The sequence below is a fragment of the Peromyscus californicus genome, unplaced genomic scaffold, assembly GCF_007827085.1.
Source record: "Peromyscus californicus insignis strain IS unplaced genomic scaffold, ASM782708v3 Scaffold_12__1_contigs__length_115047231, whole genome shotgun sequence".
Taxonomy (NCBI): Eukaryota; Metazoa; Chordata; class Mammalia; order Rodentia; family Cricetidae; genus Peromyscus; species Peromyscus californicus.
The window spans coordinates 79,969,384-79,988,480 of record NW_026294413.1 but is presented as its reverse complement, the minus strand read 5'-3'; the positions used below and the strand labels follow the sequence as shown (position 1 = coordinate 79,988,480).

The 19,097-nt window shown below is 51.4% G+C and overlaps 2 protein-coding genes across 19 annotated transcripts in view; both read left to right on the top strand.

Annotated features, from left to right (window-relative positions):
• Positions 1-4,360: 4,360 nt before the first annotated feature.
• Camk2g (calcium/calmodulin dependent protein kinase II gamma) overlaps positions 4,361-19,097 on the top strand; it is a 61,867-nt gene continuing 47,130 nt past the window's right edge. For 5 of the 18 annotated variants that reach the window (XM_052733541.1, XM_052733545.1, XM_052733540.1 and 2 more), the window contains exons 1-2: positions 4,364-4,569; positions 5,889-5,983. In XM_052733541.1, the coding sequence (XP_052589501.1) occupies positions 4,505-4,569; positions 5,889-5,983 (160 nt within the window). In that variant the 5' untranslated portion in view covers positions 4,364-4,504. Of the gene's footprint in view, positions 4,570-5,888; positions 5,984-19,097 lie in introns of all 18 variants that reach the window. The other 13 variants (XM_052733549.1, XM_052733543.1, XM_052733554.1 and 10 more) reach the window with 5 other exon arrangements.
• On the top strand, positions 4,579-5,882 carry LOC128107555 (uncharacterized). The gene is made up of 2 exons (XM_052733558.1): positions 4,579-5,242; positions 5,526-5,882. The coding sequence occupies exons 1-2, from the start codon at positions 4,628-4,630 to the stop codon at positions 5,664-5,666; spliced, it is 756 nt and encodes a 251-aa protein (XP_052589518.1). The 5' UTR covers positions 4,579-4,627; the 3' UTR covers positions 5,667-5,882.

Here is a 19,097-nt window from a genome sequence, read left to right as displayed (position 1 = left end):
ATTGCACGTGCTCACGACTCACCAAATTTCTGAGCTCAACTCTTCAACCCAGTGCCCGAGACTCTACTCCACACTTCCTCACATCCATGCTTCAGCTCCCCCCCACCCCCCACCAAGTAGCCTCAGCCTCTCCCTCAAAGATCTCAGTCCTTGCTGGGTAAACCCTGTCTCGAAACAACAAACAAACAAAAATCCAAAATAAAACAAAACAAAAAACCCAACAACTCAGTCCCCTTTACCCAAATCTGGCACCCAACCCCTTATCTATCAAATATATCAGGCTCTTCCTTAAAGAAATTCTACAGTCATCAGTTTCATTGGTGTTTCTTAGCCCCTTTTCAGCTGTTCGTAGAGGGATGGGGAAATCCTCTCACCCACAACAGTGACTTGGATGGGAGCACTTCTCACTTCCTGTCACCTGTGGAGCTCACTAGCCTTCCTGGTGTGGCCTCCAGGAGCAAGGACGTCCCTTACTCCAAAGTTTGGGATTGTTTTGTGTTCCTATTTTTACTTACGCTTTCCTGTCCAAATCCTCACATCGCGTCTGTAGTTTCAGATGGTCCACCACTGATAACTGAGAGTTCCTTGAAGAGGGCTCAGGCATGATCTGATCGCTCCTTCTCTGAAACTCTTACAGAATAGGAAGGGCTCAGGGAAGCTACTGGTCCAGCAGATTCTAAACTTTTTTTTTTTTTTTTTGGCCAAGAATTACACACATGGGCTTGAAAGATGGCTCAACTGCTAACAGAACCAGCTGCTCTTCCAGAGGACTGGGGATGGACTCAGAGCTTTGCACACACTGAGGGGCAGAGGCAGGCAGATCTTCAGTTTGAGGCCAGCTCATTCTGACCTACAGAAGGAGCTCTAGGAGAGCCAGGGCTACACAGAGAAACCCTGTCTCAAAAAATAAAAACGAAACAAAACAACAACAACAATAATAATAATAAATAGAATTGCACACTACGAATGTATTTACACACATGCACATAGCATAAGCGTGAGTCTACGATGTATGTTAGTAGTTGGAACATGGCCATGTAATCCCTAGGATTTAGGGTAGTATGGACTGAGCTCCCTGCATACTATGGCTACAAAACTGAATTGATTCTCCAGCATTGATTTTACAGCATCCCCCAACAAGTGAGTAACTATGCTTTGTTTTTAATGGCATCATCTCCCTTGCATTTTTCCCCCCTTTTCTGAGGCAGTATAGCCCTGGCTGGCATAGAACCCACTACGTGGACCAGGCTGTTCTCAATCTAGCTACCATCCTGAGATTACAGGTGTGTGACACCACACCTGGATCTCTTTTCCATTAAAAACCTCACTTCCAACTGCCTTGTTTTCACTAGATTGGTAGAGTAAGTATTTTCACATGCTCTAAAATCACATTTCAAAATTAGGGAGGGAAGTCTCTGTCATTGGGGTGGGGGGGAGGGGGGAACAATCTGTAATTTTCAGTGGCTTTGAGAGGAAAGATCAGAACAAGGGAGGGATACCGCCCAGTGGGGGTACCTCTGGTGATTATCAAGGCATCAATTTCCTGTGTTATTCACGTTCCGGGAGCTCTAAGCACTGCCTGAGTGCTGGCGCTGCCCAGGGGACTGGCGAGGACCAGAACAGCACAGCCTGTGGACCCCATGAGGTTGCCATAGATACTGATGCGCAGGGAGCGAGTGAGCTCGTTATTATTTGTATGCGTCGTCCCTCTAATTGCTGTGGGGTAGCTGGAGGTTGTGTGGGTGCTGCAGCAGTGGGGATCAAGGAGGGTTTGTGCGAGGGTGTGTTTGTGTGAGCACACAGAAGTGTCTAGAGTCTCTACACTGCCACAGTGCACACAGCAAAGTCTGTTGTACTGGGAAAATTAGTGAGGGAGGGGAGAAAGAAGCAAGGTAAAGACGTAAAGGGAAAGGAACAGAATGGACGCCTCCAACGGTGTAACTCATAAATCTCCACTTTGGTAGGATGTTCATTAACTAAAAGGCAGCGACAAGCACATAGTAGGTAGCTGATGAACATTTGTTGAAAAACAAACGGGTAGCTCTAGTTACACAGCGGTATGAGTCATTTCCAAGATTTCACCCTATATTTTCCTACGTCGTTTTCCATTTCACCTAGAGATGCACAGCGCTTTATACTGTTATCCTGAAGCATCCAGTGTGGACCCCTCACCGGTGGCGCGCTGACAAACCGTGACAGCAGTCACACAGGATGGGGCAGGTTATAGCTCTGCTTTTCCTTTGCCCCCTGGGGTGTCCCGAAGAGATCCCATCTTATACCTACTTTGTGCTTGCTGTGACCTCTCTCCTCGGTCCCCCTTACATTAATGAACATGAAGTTTCAAGTATCAGTGTCTGGAGGTCAGGAACCAAGTCGCCTTGAGCACTCAGGAAGGGCACATTGATGAAAAACTGATATGCAGCCTCCATTTCTGGAGCACAGCTAGCAGCCGATTCTACCTCACTGGTAGACAATAAAAACTGAAGACTTACTGGCATCCCCAGTTTTACAACCTCCTGACCCTACCAACCCATGCTGGGACTTGGGACCTGTTACTTTGAGGTAGGAAGTGGCCCTGTCCCCTACACTTAACTTCCTGTTGCCATGTGGAGGGTGGAGTACACTGCTCTGTCACCTCAACCCTTTCCTTGGTTCTTCTCACGCTTTCTTCTTGGACCCCACTCCCTCCTATTCTCCAGTCACCCCTTTCTGGGCAGTCTGTTTTGCTCCCTGGGTTCTGGAGTAAGGGAAGAAGGGAAGACTTCCCTGAACACTTTGCTCTTCCCACCCTCCAGGGGGAAGCTTGGGAGGCCAGAATACCTCTCAGCTGCCTCCCCTGGCAGCACCAGTCTGCTGACAGTGGAGACTGGATTCCCAGTGGGCATCCTGCTGTAATCAAGTCTGAGAGGCAGCAGTTGGCTGAGCTCCATTCTGCCCAGTTGGGAATGGCCCCCGACTTGGGGTACAGCTGCTGGGGCACATCGGAAGCTTGCCCAGCCTGTTTCTCCTCCAGAGGCTGTCACTTGACTATGTCCCATGAACTTGTAATGCTGGAGACAGAAGGGGAGGGTGGTAACTCCTGCCATTCCATAAACATAGAAGGGGTGGCCTGGAGTTGAGTATCCAGCGGTTCCGTTGGAGCACACAGTTTAGTGGGAAGACAAATGCCAAATAAGAGCTGCCAACACTGTTTCAATTAGGTATTGAGGCTCATTCTAAGTACTTGATGTGATTTAACCTAGTAAATGTCCACAGCCCTAGGAAGTAAACTGTATTTTTATTCCCATTTCTCAAATAAGGTAATGGGATGCTCAGAAATATTGCATGAATTGCCTAAGGTCAACGAGTTGTCCAGAAATCGAGCTAGGTTATACGATCCAAGAGTTCTCGATAATGTGTGCTAGCACTATCTGAAAATGTGTCATTACGAAATGTGATAAAGTGCCAGAAAAGTACAGGATGCCCCACAAGAAAACGAGTATGCTTTCATCTTCTCCTGCTTTTAGCCACCATTGCACAAAGCCTTTTTTTTTTTAAAAAAAAAAAAAGACATTCTCACTTTTATCTTTCATTACTGACCTAGGAGAGAACATTTATCTTTAAGATTGGAATGTGGGAAAGCATCACAGAGCCGGCAAGACAGCCCTGTGAAAGGCTACTCAGGTACTACATCCCCCCCATGGCGAGGAGAACCAGCTCCTCCAACTGTCATCTGACCTCCACACGTGCGCTGTGGCACCCATAGTGCCACACACATACACATACGAAATAAATAAATGGAAAGAAAGAAAAGAGAAAGAAAGAAAAGCAGACTAACATCTTGCCCCCTGGCCTGGTTTCCCTGATTAAACCCTGGTTGAAGGGTTTTTGTTTTGTTTTTCTAATGATGCCCTTGATTCTTGCACCAGTCTAGAATGTCTGCACCCTGAGGGAAGGCGGCTAGCAGCAGGCTCTGCACAGTCTGGGGACGCCTCCCGAGTGTACAGTCTCACACAAGATCTTTGACCTTGGCATTTCCTCGGTTCAGGCAGCAGGCTCGGGACCCACGTGTCGGGGCCTCTCCCCAGACCTCGGTGGTCCAGACCCTACACCACTCAATGAACACTTTCGCACACTCGTTCCTGAGCTCCTGCAGGGTCCTCCCGGGAAGAGCCCACGGGGCACGAACCTTTCAATTCGGTCGGTCCAAGTGGGTGGCCGGGAGACGGGACCCCTGGTTCCCCAGCCCCTTGGCGCAGAGGACCGGGTTCGGGCGGCTCCCGGGGCGGGGCGGGGCCGGCGGCGGAAGGCCCCGCCCCGGGGGCGGGGCGGGGGCCAGCGGGGTTGGGGGCGGGGCCGGCGGGCGGGCGCGGGGGTGTCCCTCCCTCCCTCGCTCTCTCCGGTAAAGTCTCGCGGTGCTGCCGGGCTCAGCCCCGTCTCCTCCTCTTGCTCCCTCGGCCGGGCGGCGGTGACTGTGCACCGACGTCGGCGCGGGCTGCACCGCCGCGCCCGCCCGCCCGCCAGTATGGCCACCACCGCCACCTGCACCCGCTTCACCGACGACTACCAGCTTTTCGAGGAGCTCGGCAAGTACGGCCCACCCGCCTCACGCGGCGGCCCCCCACCCTAGCCCAGGCACCCGGGCGCTATGCGGCTCCTCGCCCCGCCCCCCCCGGCCCTGCACCGGCCGCTGCAGCGCCCCCCTCGACCCGCCCCACCCCCAGCTTTTCCCGCGTGCTGCCTCGGGGCGCCTCGGCCCTGGGTCCCCTGTCCCGCAGCCCCCTCCGCGCCCTGCAGCAGCTGCCGGGCTGCTGCACCCGGCGCTGCCGCGGGAACTGCAGCCCCGGGACTGCTCCCGGGCGCCTTCCAGCCCCGCCCCTCCCGCACCCTTCAGACGCTCCCCTCCTTCGTCCCCGCCTGCCAACTGCCCCCTCCCCACCCGGCTCCCGATTCCACTCTGCACCGGGTCCCCAGTTCCCACGCACCTGGTTCTCGGGACCCTCCCCAGCCCTGCAGCTCCAGCCCCGCTGCGGTGCTCGGGTGTGGGGAGATGTTTAGTGCCGGGCCCCGCCCCCCCGCTAGTGCCGATTCCAGGATCCCAGCCTCGCTGCTGGGCAGTGCTGCGGCACCCCCGGCCCCTCCCCCCACCCCTGCAGTGGTCCCGGGAGCCGTGCGCCGCAGCCGCAGCATCCCCCTCCCCTCCGCACTGAACTGGTCGCCGCCGCCGCCGCCGCAGCCCCGGTCCCCGCCACCCCCACCCGCGGTGCGGAGCCTGGCCACTGCAGCCCCCGCTCTGCCCGCCCCCCCTAGATATTTCCAGAGCCCGAGATCGCAGCCCATTTGACGGGTCACGTAGAGGAAAATAGCATGGGCAAGGGGAGTTACTGCTGTCAGACTCAGAACTCCTCTATTACCCTGTTGTCCGCTGAGCTGGGAGTGGGTTTAAGCCAGTTTAGCGGGTCTTGGACCTCACTTTGTCCCAGGCTTAAGGGAAATTTCTCAGGAAATCATACCTTCTGTTCAATCTCCCCTTCCCCTATTCTCAGTTATTTCTGCTGAGAGAAAGAACAAGGTCTCCCAGTTCCCTTGCTCTCCCGGTTGGCTTTGCTGGGACCGCAAGGCTGTCGGTGAGAAGCAGCAGGTGTGTATTTGAAGCATCGCCCACCAGCTCCTGGTGGACAGTCTGAGGCTGGGGCTGTTGCGTTGCCCTGGAACTTGATGACATGGTGGGAGCCAGGTGGTACTCCACCCACATCTGTTTAGTGCCATGGGGTGGCGTTATCATTGTGTTAGCCGTTGGTTGTCACCACCAGTCTGGTGGTGGGAGCATCATCGCTGCCCTCATCTGAAGTCTGTCTATGTCACTTTGTTTGGCTCCGTGTTCCAGTTCTTTCCCCTTCTCCCTTCAGGGGTGCCTTCTCAGTGGTCCGAAGGTGTGTGAAGAAAACATCGACGCAGGAATATGCAGCAAAAATCATCAATACCAAGAAGTTGTCAGCCCGAGGTGAGTGTTCCCTATGCTGCCCCTCACCTTGAGGATCCTTCCAGAGATGTGACTTCTGCAGATGCCCTAGGAGTTGGGGGAGTATGTGTTTTAGCACTTGGAGATTAGTTGGAATTTTGAGGTGGGTGGATTTTGAAGCCAGACAAGGAGGTGTGAGGGAATTGGAAATGCTCAGGGAGGGAAAAAAAAAAAAAAAGGAGTAAGCGATGATGTGGATGGCTGGAGTGGTCCCCAAAGGGTTGAGGAAGTTCAGGTTCTCAGTGGTGAATCGGTGGTAGGTGGTCTGGAATGAAAAGCTCTTAATGTAGGGTACTTAGAGCCCTCTCTTGAGGGCAGTGATGGCCACTGCAGGCTTGTCCTAGGCCTTGTGCCCCCATGGTGACTTAGGATGGAATGCAGTAAATGAGCAGTTCTGATGAATCCAGTCTCCCCTGCCCACCAGGCGGCGGAACAGACTCCCAAGGGAAGGGAATCTGTAAACATCAGGGGAGGCTGCTACTGGCGAGGGCTTCTGGGGAACAAATCCTGCCAGATGAACTTGATTGCTTTTTTTGATCAAATTACGAAGTTGGTGGTGAAGCAGCAGATGTAGTCTGCCCTGAGCAGAGGGTGATGCTGCCTCCATGGTCCAGAAGCCCCAGCGGTCTGGTAGGCGCAGAGCCGCAGTGCCTCAGTGTGTGTGAAGAGCCTCGCGTGTGAGAGTCTCCTGAGTACCCAGGATTGGGAAGCCAGGGCCCGTCTTTAGCACTTTGAATGTACAGCTCTGAAGCTGGTGTTGGGTGCTCGCCAAGCTTACCTCATCTGATAGGTGTAGACCCAGCAGTGTGTGAAGTGTGAGGTGACTGGTTAATACAGAGGTCAGGTCCTGGAGAGCTTCAGGGTGCAGCGCGGGAACAAAGGTTACACGATGCAGGGAAAGGAGTTAGGGCTGGGCCGTAGGATGCCCATAAACATATGAGGAGCCAGGACAGATGCCCCAGGGAAGATGTGATCTTTGGCCAATAATGACGTGACTATCACTAGGGCAAGATAATAGATGTCCCAAGCACCCAGAAGCTCTGAAATTCCACAGAGATGACAGTGGGCTTCTGTTGTGTTGGTAGCTGTTCTGGGACCTGTTCCACGGGGCTGTCTGCCTCCTGGCCTGGGTGTCTCTCCCTGTTCCTATTACCAAGGCTTGTTTTGTTGTCTCCCACCCGGCTCCGTTTCCTGTCTCTTACTGTTCTTGTACATTGGCTGTAAAGTTGACTTGTTTATTTTCTTTCCATCGGGTACCTTGAGTCCAAGGCAGTGGTTGTCATAGAGATATGTGGGTGGTCAGATGCCCTCCTCCTGTGGGATGAGGGGGACAACAGTAGTCGGGTTCTCTGGCAGCCATGCTCTGACTAAGAATGGAAGGTGCAGGCAGGAATGAGTTGAAGATGGGTATCTCCCTGTGCCCACACAGCCTAGCCCTGCTGTATCAGAAGTGGGGCTGATATCTGGTGTCTCCAGGCGATGAGCAGTGGTTTGCTGTGCTTATTACCGGTGTCCTCTGGTCCAGGAGTCGGGGAGCTGAAAATTAGGGATCTGAAGACAGTTGGTTATGGTGACTGTGGAGCTCCCAACCTGAGGCTTTCGTTTCCTGCTGCTTCCGCACCCACCCAAACTTCCTAAGCTGTGGGGTCGCGTCCTTTTCCTCCCTTGCCTCCTCTCTACCTTATCTCATCTTTCTAAACTGGTATCTTGGTGTTCTTCTTTCCCTGCCTGAACTGGATGAGATTTAATTTCTCGGCTTTTTTTCAACTTGAGAATTCTTGAATAAGATCGTGTGTATCATCGAGCAACAGCACCCCCACTCAAGAGATGGTTATGCCAAGACTGAGGTTTTGGCTTGTGTACCAGGTTAACTTTGGGACAGAGGCTGTGGCGGCTGGTGGATGTGCTCAGATGCCAAAAAGAGGGGTCAGGAATGTAGAGGTGCCATTGCTATTTGGAGGTGGGAGAGTGGGAGGGTGTGCCCTTCTTCGAGATGGTATGCTGGTTTGTGGGTGTTGGCACAGGGGTTGGGTCAAGGTCCACACTGGGCTGGTACCCATGGGGTTCAGGAGTGAAAACCATGGCTTCCTTGTGGCCTCTCAGTTTACGCTGTATATTTTATAAAGGTGCTGTAGCTGGGGCTGGGTTTCACTTGCTGCTGTCTGTCTGTCTAGGGCTCCGCAGGTGTTGGATTTCTGTGTTTGGGAATGTCATTGCCCACTAGGGTCACCTATGTGAAGGTCTGAAGAGGCTTTGCTGTGTTAGCTGGGATTCCTTGATGACTTGCTTCCTTCCTGGTTGGGGTTTTCTTTTTTCTTTTGCAAGGGAAGAAAGGGTAAAGGGCCGCTTTTCCTTGTTGTCCATAGTGAGGCGGCCTGTGAGAGAGAGAGAGAGAGAGAGAGAGAGAGAGAGAGAGAGAGAGAATATGAGAAATTAGTCCTCTGGGGTGTCAAATCTGGATAGGAAGCTTTTGTGTGGGCTGTGCTTTCTTGCCATTGTGGCCTCTGAAGCCAGGTAGGAGGATGCTCATACAGGTGTGCGTTGAGCACTGTTTTGTTTTCTTATCTGCAGGCCTGTCCACCTAGGTACTGAAAGTCATGTAACACCGTTGTTTCTGCGTCAGTGCAGTGATAGGTAGGAAGTTGGGACTCTTATTGGAACCCGTGGTTCTAAGCTTTAGCTCTACTAGGCTGAAGGAGGCATTTAAAATAGCCTTGGATTCAGGATCTAGTGGGCCAGGTGATGGCAATGATAAATCGTTATTTTAAGATTTAAGAGCACCCCCCCCCCAAAGAGCCTGAGCCCTTATGTCTTTTTTTTATTTTTAAATCTTCATATTCCCTTCTTATCTTTATCCATATGCATACAGATTTTCACCTCGTGGAGTATAACATTTCATATCCTGCTCTCTTTGCTCATACCCAAAGCAGTTTTCCCAGATTGCTGTGGTTGAAGGGCAAATGGCCCTTTCTGATTTCTATGTAGCTTAGGGTTTATCCTTGGAGCATCATAAGAAACCTCTGCATCTGGATTATTTATCTGGATTCCAGATCCTTCGACTGAAATGGATACTGGAGTAATGCCCTTGGCCTTACGGGAGATGCTACCAGAAGCAGTGTTATGAAATCTGTTACAGCATTTGCTATATTTATTTATTTATCTGTCTGTCTGGATGTTCCATGTGAAGACATTTTCTGTTGAAACTATGAATGAGAAAAGCCCTCCTCTTCATGAGGACCTGGGAGGGGAGGGGAAACACCTTTTCTTTCTCTTTGATTTTATGTCGGCAGGCCCTAGCAGAGCACCTGATACACACTGAGCATATACATATAAAATGAATTAAGAGGGTTAGATAAGCAGTCGAGGTCGCTTTTCAGTTTTGGCTCCCGGGAGAGTCAGGTTGCTGGACCCTTGGAGCCTGGTGCTGGCTTGGGTCTCCCCTTTTTGACCCAGGGAGCCAGGCCGCTCTGGAGAAGAGAGAGAAGATGAGGATAAAGACTTGTGCTTGGGGCACACAGCAGTGTAGCTTATGATCCCTCCTTCCTCGTCTTCAGTGGCCTTAGAGGACCACTTCTGGGACTTCCTAAGTAGCAACTTTCAGCTTCAGTGCCAGTGAAGTTCACTTTTGAGTCCTGGTTCAAATGGCAGCTTCCTGGCTTCTGTCCACAGAAATGCGGCTCTAAGAGGGCTGGGGTGTCACCCCAGGGTCTGCATTTTTAACACATGCTTCAGGTACTCCATGGGCCACTTTTTAAGAAATCAGTAGAGGGCTGGGGAGATGGCCCAGCGGTTAAGAGCACTGCCTGCTTTTCCAGAAGACCCAGGTTCAGTTCCCAGCAACCACATGGCAGCTCACAACTGTCTGTAACTCCAGTTCCAGGGAATCCCAGCACCCTTACATACATACAGGCCAAACAGCAATGCACATTAAAAAAAAAATCAGTAGATCCTGGTCGAGGTGACACACACTGTTATTCCCAGTACTCTAGAGACTGAGACAGGATGATTGCCACAAGTTTAAGGCCAGCCTGGGATACACAGTAAGACCCTGTCTCAAACAAAAAAGACAGACCCACAAAACAGCAGCAGCAGCAGCAGCAGCAGCAGCAGCAGCAGCAGCAGCAGCAGCGATCATCCTTGCTGTCTCCTGGGATTCACTAGGCACACCTTAGCCCAGCCAGGCGGTGTCTCAGGTGGTCTCTGCTGTCATGCGGCCATCTGTGTGCATGAGCCAATCTGTGATTGGGGCCTCATTCGGTATCTCCTGTTTGGGGTGTCACTTTTTGTCTGAGTCTATGGCAGGCTGGGTGGCTGATGTTGTGGTATGTTGGCCACCAGAAGGGTAAAGGCTGTCCCTTTCTGGGTCCAGCTGGCCCTGGGGACTGAAATGGGATCCCCTTGAATGGTGCCAGCTGAAAGTCCCCACCCCCTTGGTGTTGGCCTGAGTAGCCTCCATGACATTTGTGTCCCTGTGGTGTCTCCAAGTAAGACTCTCCTGTTAAGGAGCTGGGGAAGTGAGGGGGCGAGAAGTCAGGGTGATGCCACAGGGGAAGGGGAGTGGCTGCTGGAAGGGACTCTGCTGCAGGGGAGCTGCGGGACTTGAGGACAGAGTTTCAGGAGGGGCTGTGAAAACAAACTTTTCACCTGAGGATAAAATAGGCTGGTTTCTAGAAACCAAAGAAATGGTACCCTGCGTATACGGGACTGATGTGACTGAACTCCTCCAACTTCTTCCCTGCCGTGCACGAGGGAACAGGGTGGAGGTCCCTCCTCTGTGCCAAGGCTTCTACTTGGCTCCTTTCATTCTGACAGTCATGATGAGAGATGTGGAACTTAGTTACACAGAACAAGGACCTGTCACCTTGTCCTACCCACTGTCCCAGAAGGAACTGGGGTGCTGTTTTGGGTGGGGATGGAGGTTAAAATGTGTCCCGTTCTGTAGAAGACCCTGATTTTCTTCGGCTGTTTACTGTCCTGTCCTTGTCAGAAGCTGTGCTGAAACCTTTGGGGTGACTGACCGGCCCCGTTCTTTGCGGAGGCTGGAGACAGGGAAGGGGAGGGCTTGCTATGAGCAGCCCCTACCCCCTATCTCTGTGCTTGCTACTTTCTGAACAGCTTTGGTGGGTGGACAAGGGCTGATCCCATGGGTGCCAAAAGGCTGGTGACAGGAAGAGATGGGTACTTTGCACCTCTTGAGTGCCTCTGTAGAGGTCCTTTGTCACCTGCGCATAGCCAGACAGATGTATCCTTGTGGAAACCAAGACAGAAAAGGTTTATTCTGGGCTTTAGACATATACATAGTTTTGTTGATGCTCTGACCCCGGTGTCTCCAGACAGTATGGTCTTCGAATCCCCTTGAGCTGTCTCTTCTCTCCCCTGCCCGACTCCATCTTTCTTCTTTCTTTCTAAGACAAGTCTCATGTAGCCCAGGCGGGCCTCGAACTTACTGTGCCGCTGAGGATGACCTTGAGCTCCTGATCTTCCTGCCTCCACCTCCCAAGTGCTAGGGTTATATCCTGTCAAACACAGGTTCTCGTCCTTTGTTGTGATGAGTTGTGGTGTCATCCCATGGCTCCCCATCTCACACCCCTCTAAGCCCAACAGAACAAATCTCTCCTTATTGCCTCAGTCTTCTGTACCCACATTTTTTGGGGGGGACTCTGGGGGCATTTCTGGCCACTCCCCCCACACACATACATCATTCCTACTTCCTGGGCCCTATCACCAGCAGCAGCAGCAGCAGCCGATTCCCATCTGCTCCCCTCTTTTCTCCTCCCTCTCTTTCCCCTCCCCCCCCCCTTGCTGCTGCCCCGGGAGGAGCTATTTTTAGGGGCTGCTTCCTGGGATGTTTTACTTGGGGCTGGTTACCATGAAGGAAATGTCACCAAAACAGTGGGCAAAGGCTAGGGGCACCCATTGTGGGCATGGAGATGACCCCGTTTGGGTCCTTAAAAGTAGCCAGAGGTCCACAGTTGCCCTCTTGGGGCTTGCTAGTGACCCCATGGGGATTTTCTCCGTCAAAGCTGGTTTGGAGCTTGAACCTTAGGGCACATCTTGGCGCCTCTTGTCTTTCTCTTCTTAGTCAGCCTTTTCTTGTCTTGAGAGACAGAGGCCATGGTGAGGCGCAGGATTTTGTCTGATTGGAACTGTTCAAGTTAGAGTTGAAGGCAGGGTATTTGTATGTGTGCTGCGTAAGTGACAGAACCTCATGGACCTATTTCAGGGCCTGTGCCGCTGTATTCACAACCAGTAGCAATTTCCAGGTATTTGGTTGTGAGGGAACTAGACTTTGTGTTTACTCAGTAGATGGGTGTTGCTTCTAAGTGGAGATTCTTTGCACCTTCAAAGAGGAAGGGCCCTGGCATCATGGTGTCAGGGGCCGGTCAGTGGGATTGTGGCTTGGGAGTCTTACTCAGGGTTGAGGCTGTTTGTAAGCAGCAGGGGAAGGTGGACTGTGACCCATGCTGTCCTTGTTACTGCTCCTCAGGGGATGCCCGAGGAATCAGAGCAGGGTTTCGGCTGTTGGTGAAGGGCAGGTGAGGGCACTCAGTGAGGCCACCTCCATTCTGTGTCACAAATCAGTGGGGCTGCTGGGGCCTTCTCACACTGTTGAGGTCACAGACTCAGATTTTCAGAATACCCTTTGAAAAGGGAAAGATGTCGTTGAGATTGGAACTCAGGAAGAGTCCTTATAGCCATACTATAACTGTGTGTCCTTTCCGACTTACAGAGGGTTGTATGGTGTTGTGTTTGTTTCTGAGACAGAGTTTCTCTGTGTAGCCCTGGCTGTCCCGGAACTCACTCTGTAGACCAGGCTGGCCTCGAACTCAGAGGGTTGTGTGTTTATGTGACAACAGAACTCTTACCTGAAGCTAGGGCTGGCTTTTGTGGTTTTAGAGAAATGTTGCTAAGTCAGTATGCAGGTCATTGGCAGGGCCACAGAGAATCAGTGGCTAGTGCACCCTGTCCTCCAATCCTTGAGAAGTGAAGGCAGATGTATTTGAAGTAGGCTTCTCTTGTGCTGGAAGGAAGAGGCAGTTGTGGGGTTCTTGGTACCCCTCGCTGTATGCTGTGGCAGCGGCCTACCATCTGGTAACTCATTTCTGCCTCTCTTGTTCTATCTGGTCACCCCTTGCTGCCCTGCCTGTGAAACCGTGGTGTCCTAGACCGAGTCCTGAGGCACCTGGGCAGAAGGAGGAGAGGTGGCCTTTCCAGTGATCCTTGTTTCCCAGGGTCTGGCTCTGCCCGAGCTAGGCCGTTGGGGGAAGCCCAGGCGGGGCCTGGAGGGCTGGAACAGGCTCCTAATAAGGCTGCTTCTGCTTTCTGATCCTGATGCCACCTCTGCCGTTAAGGGGGAAAGCCTTGCCAGAGGGCTGTCTGTGGTTGTAGCTAGGCTGAAGGCCTGCAGGGTGGGTCTCCATGGCAATAGCACACTGGCGGGCAGGAAGTGGCCCTGTGCAAAGCAGGAAGTGGCTGTTGTCAGACAGGAAGGGGGGGCTGGGCTGTGTGGTGGGAGGAGCCCTATAGAAAGGTGGGTGAGAGGAGGGTCAGCTCGGGAAGGTCCAAGTTACTCCGAAGCAGACGTTGAAAGAAGGGAGGGGATGGCTTTGTGGCCAGGGTGCCGCTGGTTTGTCCTTCCCTTGAGATGCCAAGCCTAGGCCTGTTCCCAGGGAGCAAGCAAACTCAGTGCCTTCACCCCGTTTCGTGTTGAGGATGCTGCACCCAAGAAGGGTGCTCTCCAGATCATCGTCTCTTCCTGCTCGTGTAGAACACCTTCCTGAGGAGACTGTAAAGCAGGAGGTCTGGGGAGAAAAAGATGGGGCATAGCCACTGGAGAGGCCAGGCCGTGTGTGGTTTAGAGTGTGGCAGGCAGAAACCACATGGCGCGCTGAACAGAGAGCTTGGGGATGGCAGGATGCCAGCGCCAGCAAGACTGAGGAAGAGGAGGCATCCTGTGGTCAAGCACTCCCTGGGGTCTCTCGGTCTCTCTCTCTCTCTCTCTCTCTCTCTCACGCTCTCGCTCTCTCGCTCTCTCGCTCTCTCGCTCTCTCTCTCGCTCTCTGTACCCCTCTTGTTTGCCTTCATCTGCAGGCTGTGGGCCTGCACGGGCTTCACCTCCGGATGGCAAAGGAGGATCTCATGGGAACCCTAAGAATAAGTCAAAGGGTTCAGTTGGTGGGTTTCAGGTTCAGTGTCTGCCCAGGTAGAGGGGGGAGCAGGTCCCTGTCTCTTGTTATCGTCAGCAAATATGTATGAGTACATGATGTGGGGAGATGGCTCTGTAAAGTGCTCGCTCTGCAGGTGTGAGGACGGGAGTTCGTATCTTCAGGAACTCAGGTCAATGCTGAGTTGGGGTGGTGACCCACCTGTAATTCTAGCTCAGAAGATGGAGATAGGGGATCCCCAGGGCAAGCTGGCTAGCAAGACTAGCCAAACCTACAAGCTTTGGAAGATTTAATCCATAGATTCTACCTTAGCAAAAAAAAAAAGAGTGATCTGCGGGCTGTGGTGTATGCATTTAATCCCAGCACTCAGGAAGCAGAGGCAGGTGGATCTCTGAGTTCGGGCCAACCTGGTCTATAGAGCGAGTTCTAGGACAGCCAGAGATACAGAGAGATATCCTGTCTCAAAACAAACAAACAAAAAAGTGACTTAATCTCAGACCTTCATATGCTTGTTCACACATACCCATATACATGCAAACACACACACACACACACACACACACACACACACACACACACACAGGAAAAATGCAAAGGGGACAGAGAAAGAAAAGCTTTGGGCATATGCCAGTACAAGAGACCTTGTCCTCTTTACCACCAGCCCCCTTGAAAAGAGGCTCTTGCTGTGTGCCAGACCTTGTTCTAAGTACACTGCCATATTGCCTCGTTTAAATTTTAGGCATTGCTGTTTCTGTTCTAGAGGTATGAAGCTACAGACTGGGGTTGTGGCTCAGTTGGTAGAGTGCATACTTGGCATGCACCAGGTGCTAGATCAGATCCCAGGCACGTAAGGGAGGTGTGGTCATACCTATAATGCCAGTACCTAAGAGGCAGGAGCAAGGGGGTCAGAGGTTCAAGGACAGTTTTGGCTACATACCAAGTTCAAGCGCAACCTTCCTCACCAAAAATAAATAAATAAATGGCTGGATGGGTGGGGCTGGAGAGATGGCTCAGTGGTTAAGAGCGCTGACTGCTTTCCTGATGACCCGGGCTCAATTCCCAACACCCCCACGGCAGCTCACAGCTGTCTGTAGCTCCACTTTCAGGGGACCTGACACCATGACAAAACACCAATGCACACAAAATAACAATAAATTTTAAAAAAGATTTAAAAATAAATGGATGGGTGGATGATGCTCCTCCCAAAGGTGAGTGACTGGCTCGCTTACCTCCTTGGGGTCTTAATGAAGCATCATCTTCTTGCTGAGGTGCCTCCTGTATACTTTCTTCCTTCTCTGCTCTGTTTTCTGCATAGCACTTACTTTAGCGGCTACCATCCTGACCCATAGCATGGCGACTCCGTGAGGGTAGGGATTTCTGAGCGCTTGGTTCATTGTTTTTCAGCATTTAGGGCAGTGTCTCTCAGGGTGAAGACCTCAAGGAATATTTTCAGAAGGCATGAATGAGGCTCAGGCACATTTAATAACTTGGTGGAGTGGCAGCCCTTCCAAAACCAATGTGTTAATTGCTCTACCTTGTGGCTTAGACTCAGAGCAAAGACCAGAGCACGGCTCTGGGGTTCCAAGAAGATATGAGCCTTGCCAGGAGACTGAGGCTTGGCTTCCTGGAGTCAGGCTTGAACTAAGTGGTAAGAGGAGTCCTCTGGACCTTGGGCAAGCCCCTTCAGGGAGCTTCGAGACTTGTCTTCTCTCTCTGCTCTGAGTCACTGGTAAAGCCGGTGCCCGTCCTTATTTTTAGTGCCGATGCTGTCTGTTGGGAGGCTGTCACCATTAGCCAGTAAGAGACTTAAGAGAGGAGATAAACATTAATCTTCGGGGCCTTCCCTCAGCCACCACCTCCACATTGCAAGATGCTCTTCTCCCACACCTGCCCCAAGAGCTGTGGGTCAAGGGTGGTGAGGTGGGTGGTCAGAGATGGGGTGGGTGGGTCTGCCGCTGGCACAGCTGCCTTGCTTGATGCCTTGGTCTCAAGACCAGGGCTGGGAGAGAAATGTGGGTTTTCCCTGTCAGATGGCCAGATATGGGAAGAGCAAGCCTACCACCCTGATCAAACAGGTTTATTGCTGCCTTCTGGACTGTTTCTGTTGGGGGAAGTCTCCAGCCACATGTTGTGTCTGGACCAAGGGATACCAGGAAATGTTGGGAATTGGGAATTATCCAGGGTTCTCCTGGCTAAATCCTGGTCATGGCCATGCTGAACCTGAAGATGGGAAGAAAGGCCTGACCCAGATCTTGGGCAGCTGGGATGGATTAGCTGAGTAGCAGGAACTAATCTCAGCCTGTCCCCACCGCTTTTCACAAAGCTGAGCTGTTGCTAGAGGGAAGGTTTAAGACAGAGCTAAGGATGATTGGAAAACAATGTAAGGGGAGTCCTGCTGGTCTCTCATTGTTACATTATCGCAGACTAACAGGCCAGCATTTGATTCTTTTCCTCCTGTTGAACCTTGAGTTATATAGCGTCTCTGGACCTTAGTTTTACCATGTATACAGTTGGAGTAATCAGGCTGGGCATGGTGGCACACACCTTTGATCCCAGCACCCGGGAGGCAGAGACAGGCCAGTCTCTGAGTTCCAGACCAGCCTGGTCTACAGAATGAGTTCCAAGACAGCCAGGGTTACACAGAGAAACTTTGTCTCAAAAAACCAAAAATAAATAAATAAAAAGGGAGTACTCCCTACCTGGTAGGACCACTGAAGTGGGTATAGGACACTTTAAAGAGATACTCCTGCTCAGAGTGGAGGTAAGATGGGGGGAACCCCTCTTACTTGGTAGATGTAGCAGGTATGAGTTCAGTCCCCAGCGCCGCAGAAGCCATACATGGTAGTGCACAACAATTATAATCCTAGCACTTGAGAGGCACAAGGATTAGGGGCTCAGGGTCATCATCTACATAGTGAGTTTGGGGTTAGCCTGGGCTACATAAGGCTCTGCCTCAAAAAACAGTCGTAGAGGGATTTCTTATCTTCAAGAGTTGGATTGGATTGGATTTTGTTCCCCCAAACCTGGGAGTCTTCAGCTGATACTCTGACTTTTTTCCATTCTGTCATGGCATAGCAGTGGAGGGAGCGGCCTGGGCCACATCGCCTTCACCAGCTTTCTGACTGTGGTACTTTGGGCGGTGACTCTCTCTTTTTAAGTCTCTGTTTCCTTATTGATGTAGTAGAACAAAACAGATCCCTGCTCTACAGAGTTTCTGTTAGGATGAACTGTTGAGAATCCCTGACTCTGCATGGCATGTAGTAAAGCTTAGTAAGCGGGAGTTATTACTGCTGGGTTCTTACTGAGCCCTGTTTATATAAAGACCTCTAGCAAGTACACCTTCGAATCCTGAACCCTCTTGGAAGAGCTTATGGCCAAAAGATAGCAGCTGTGATGCATGATGTGAGAAGTCTGAGAAATGCAGTGGGGGGATGAGGAGATGGTTCTAAGAGAAGAAACCACACCCTCCCTGGAAGAGTGGGGAAGGCCTTGCGCAAGTATGGCTCTGGCCAAATTCTCGATGGCCTCCCTGCTCGGAGCATCTCTCTGCTTCCTGGTGCCCTGCCTTCCTGTGGAAGGAGTCAGCCTCCCTAGCTCACCTGGATCTGAAGACTCAACAGATTCTGGTCATTTTCTCAAAACAGTAGTCTTAAGGCCTGAGTGTGGAGAAGCCAAATCCCACAGCAGCGGGTAGCCAAGAAGAGAAGCAAGATCTGTGTCCTACTTTCTCTTTCTGTAAAACGGGCATCATAGTTGTGCCAATCTCTTAACGGTTGTGTTAGGGGTAAAAGAAGACGTGTCTCGCTTGCATAGTGAACCTTTAATCAGGTCCAGCTGTTACTGCCATTGTCTTATTCTTAAATGTGTTCCTTACACTTATTTGTGTGTGCACACGTGCATGTATATGTGCGTGGCATAGCATTCGTGTGTGATTGTGGATGAGAGACTCACTGCAGGAGTTGGTTCTCTCCCTCTGCTGTGTGGGTTCCAGGGATCCAACTCGGGTCATCAAACTTGGCGGCAAGAGCTCTCCCCCACTGAGGCATCTCACAGACCCTGTAATTGGTGTTGTTTTAATTCATCATTACCTCGGTCACCCACATCATCAGCATCAGCATCACTATGTTTCAAGGTTGCTATAAGGACCAACCACATAAGAGAGTTCACATAGAACTTCTAGCACAGTGACTGCTGTGTGTCAGACTCAGTTTACCTTAGCTTAGTCTTCCTGTGTCCTTGGTTTGGCTTTCCAGTTGCAGTTACCAGTGGTCAACTGTGATCCAGATTTCTGGAAGATTCCAGAAATAAGCAATTAATAAATTTTAAATTGCACGTTGTCTGAGTAACACGATAAAATTTGTTGCCATCCTGCTCCATCCCACTCAGGACATGACTCATCCACAGATCCACACAGGGTAAGCTACTTGTCCGTTAGTCACTTAGTAGCCTTCTTGCTTATCAGATTATCAACTGTTACAATGCCTCAATGCCCCCCTCCCCATTTGAGACGGGGTTCCTTTAACTTCTTCTGTCTCTACCTCTGCAGTATTGGGATTACAGGTGTTCACCAGCACCTGTTTGGGTTATGATTTTTGTTTGTTCATTTTTTTTTTAATGCTAAGACTTGAACTCAGGACCTAGTACTTGCTAGGACAAGTTCTGTATCAATGAACTATATCCCCCAGTCCTTGGGTTTTGAGTCTCAGTATGTAGCCTAGGCTGGCCTTGAACTGGTACCCTTCCTGCCTCTACTTCCTGAGCATAGGATTAGACATGAGCCACCATACCTGCCTTTGCTGGGCTTTTATGTAGTGTTCGGTACTATGTGGAATTTCAGGCACATCAGCTGAGGGTCTTGAAATACCCGAACCTCCCCCCAGATGAAGGAAATCTGTTGTTACTCAGAACAAGAACTCACTATATAGACCAGG

Bases quoted from the DNA above. Each gene is read 5' to 3' on its own strand.
- LOC128107555 (XM_052733558.1), top strand. From the start codon at position 4,628: ATGCGGCTCCTCGCCCCGCCCCCCCCGGCCCTGCACCGGCCGCTGCAG. The intron at 5,243-5,525 runs GTGCGGAGCCTG...CCCTATTCTCAG, and splicing joins CCCCGCCACCCCCACCCGCG to TTATTTCTGCTGAGAGAAAG.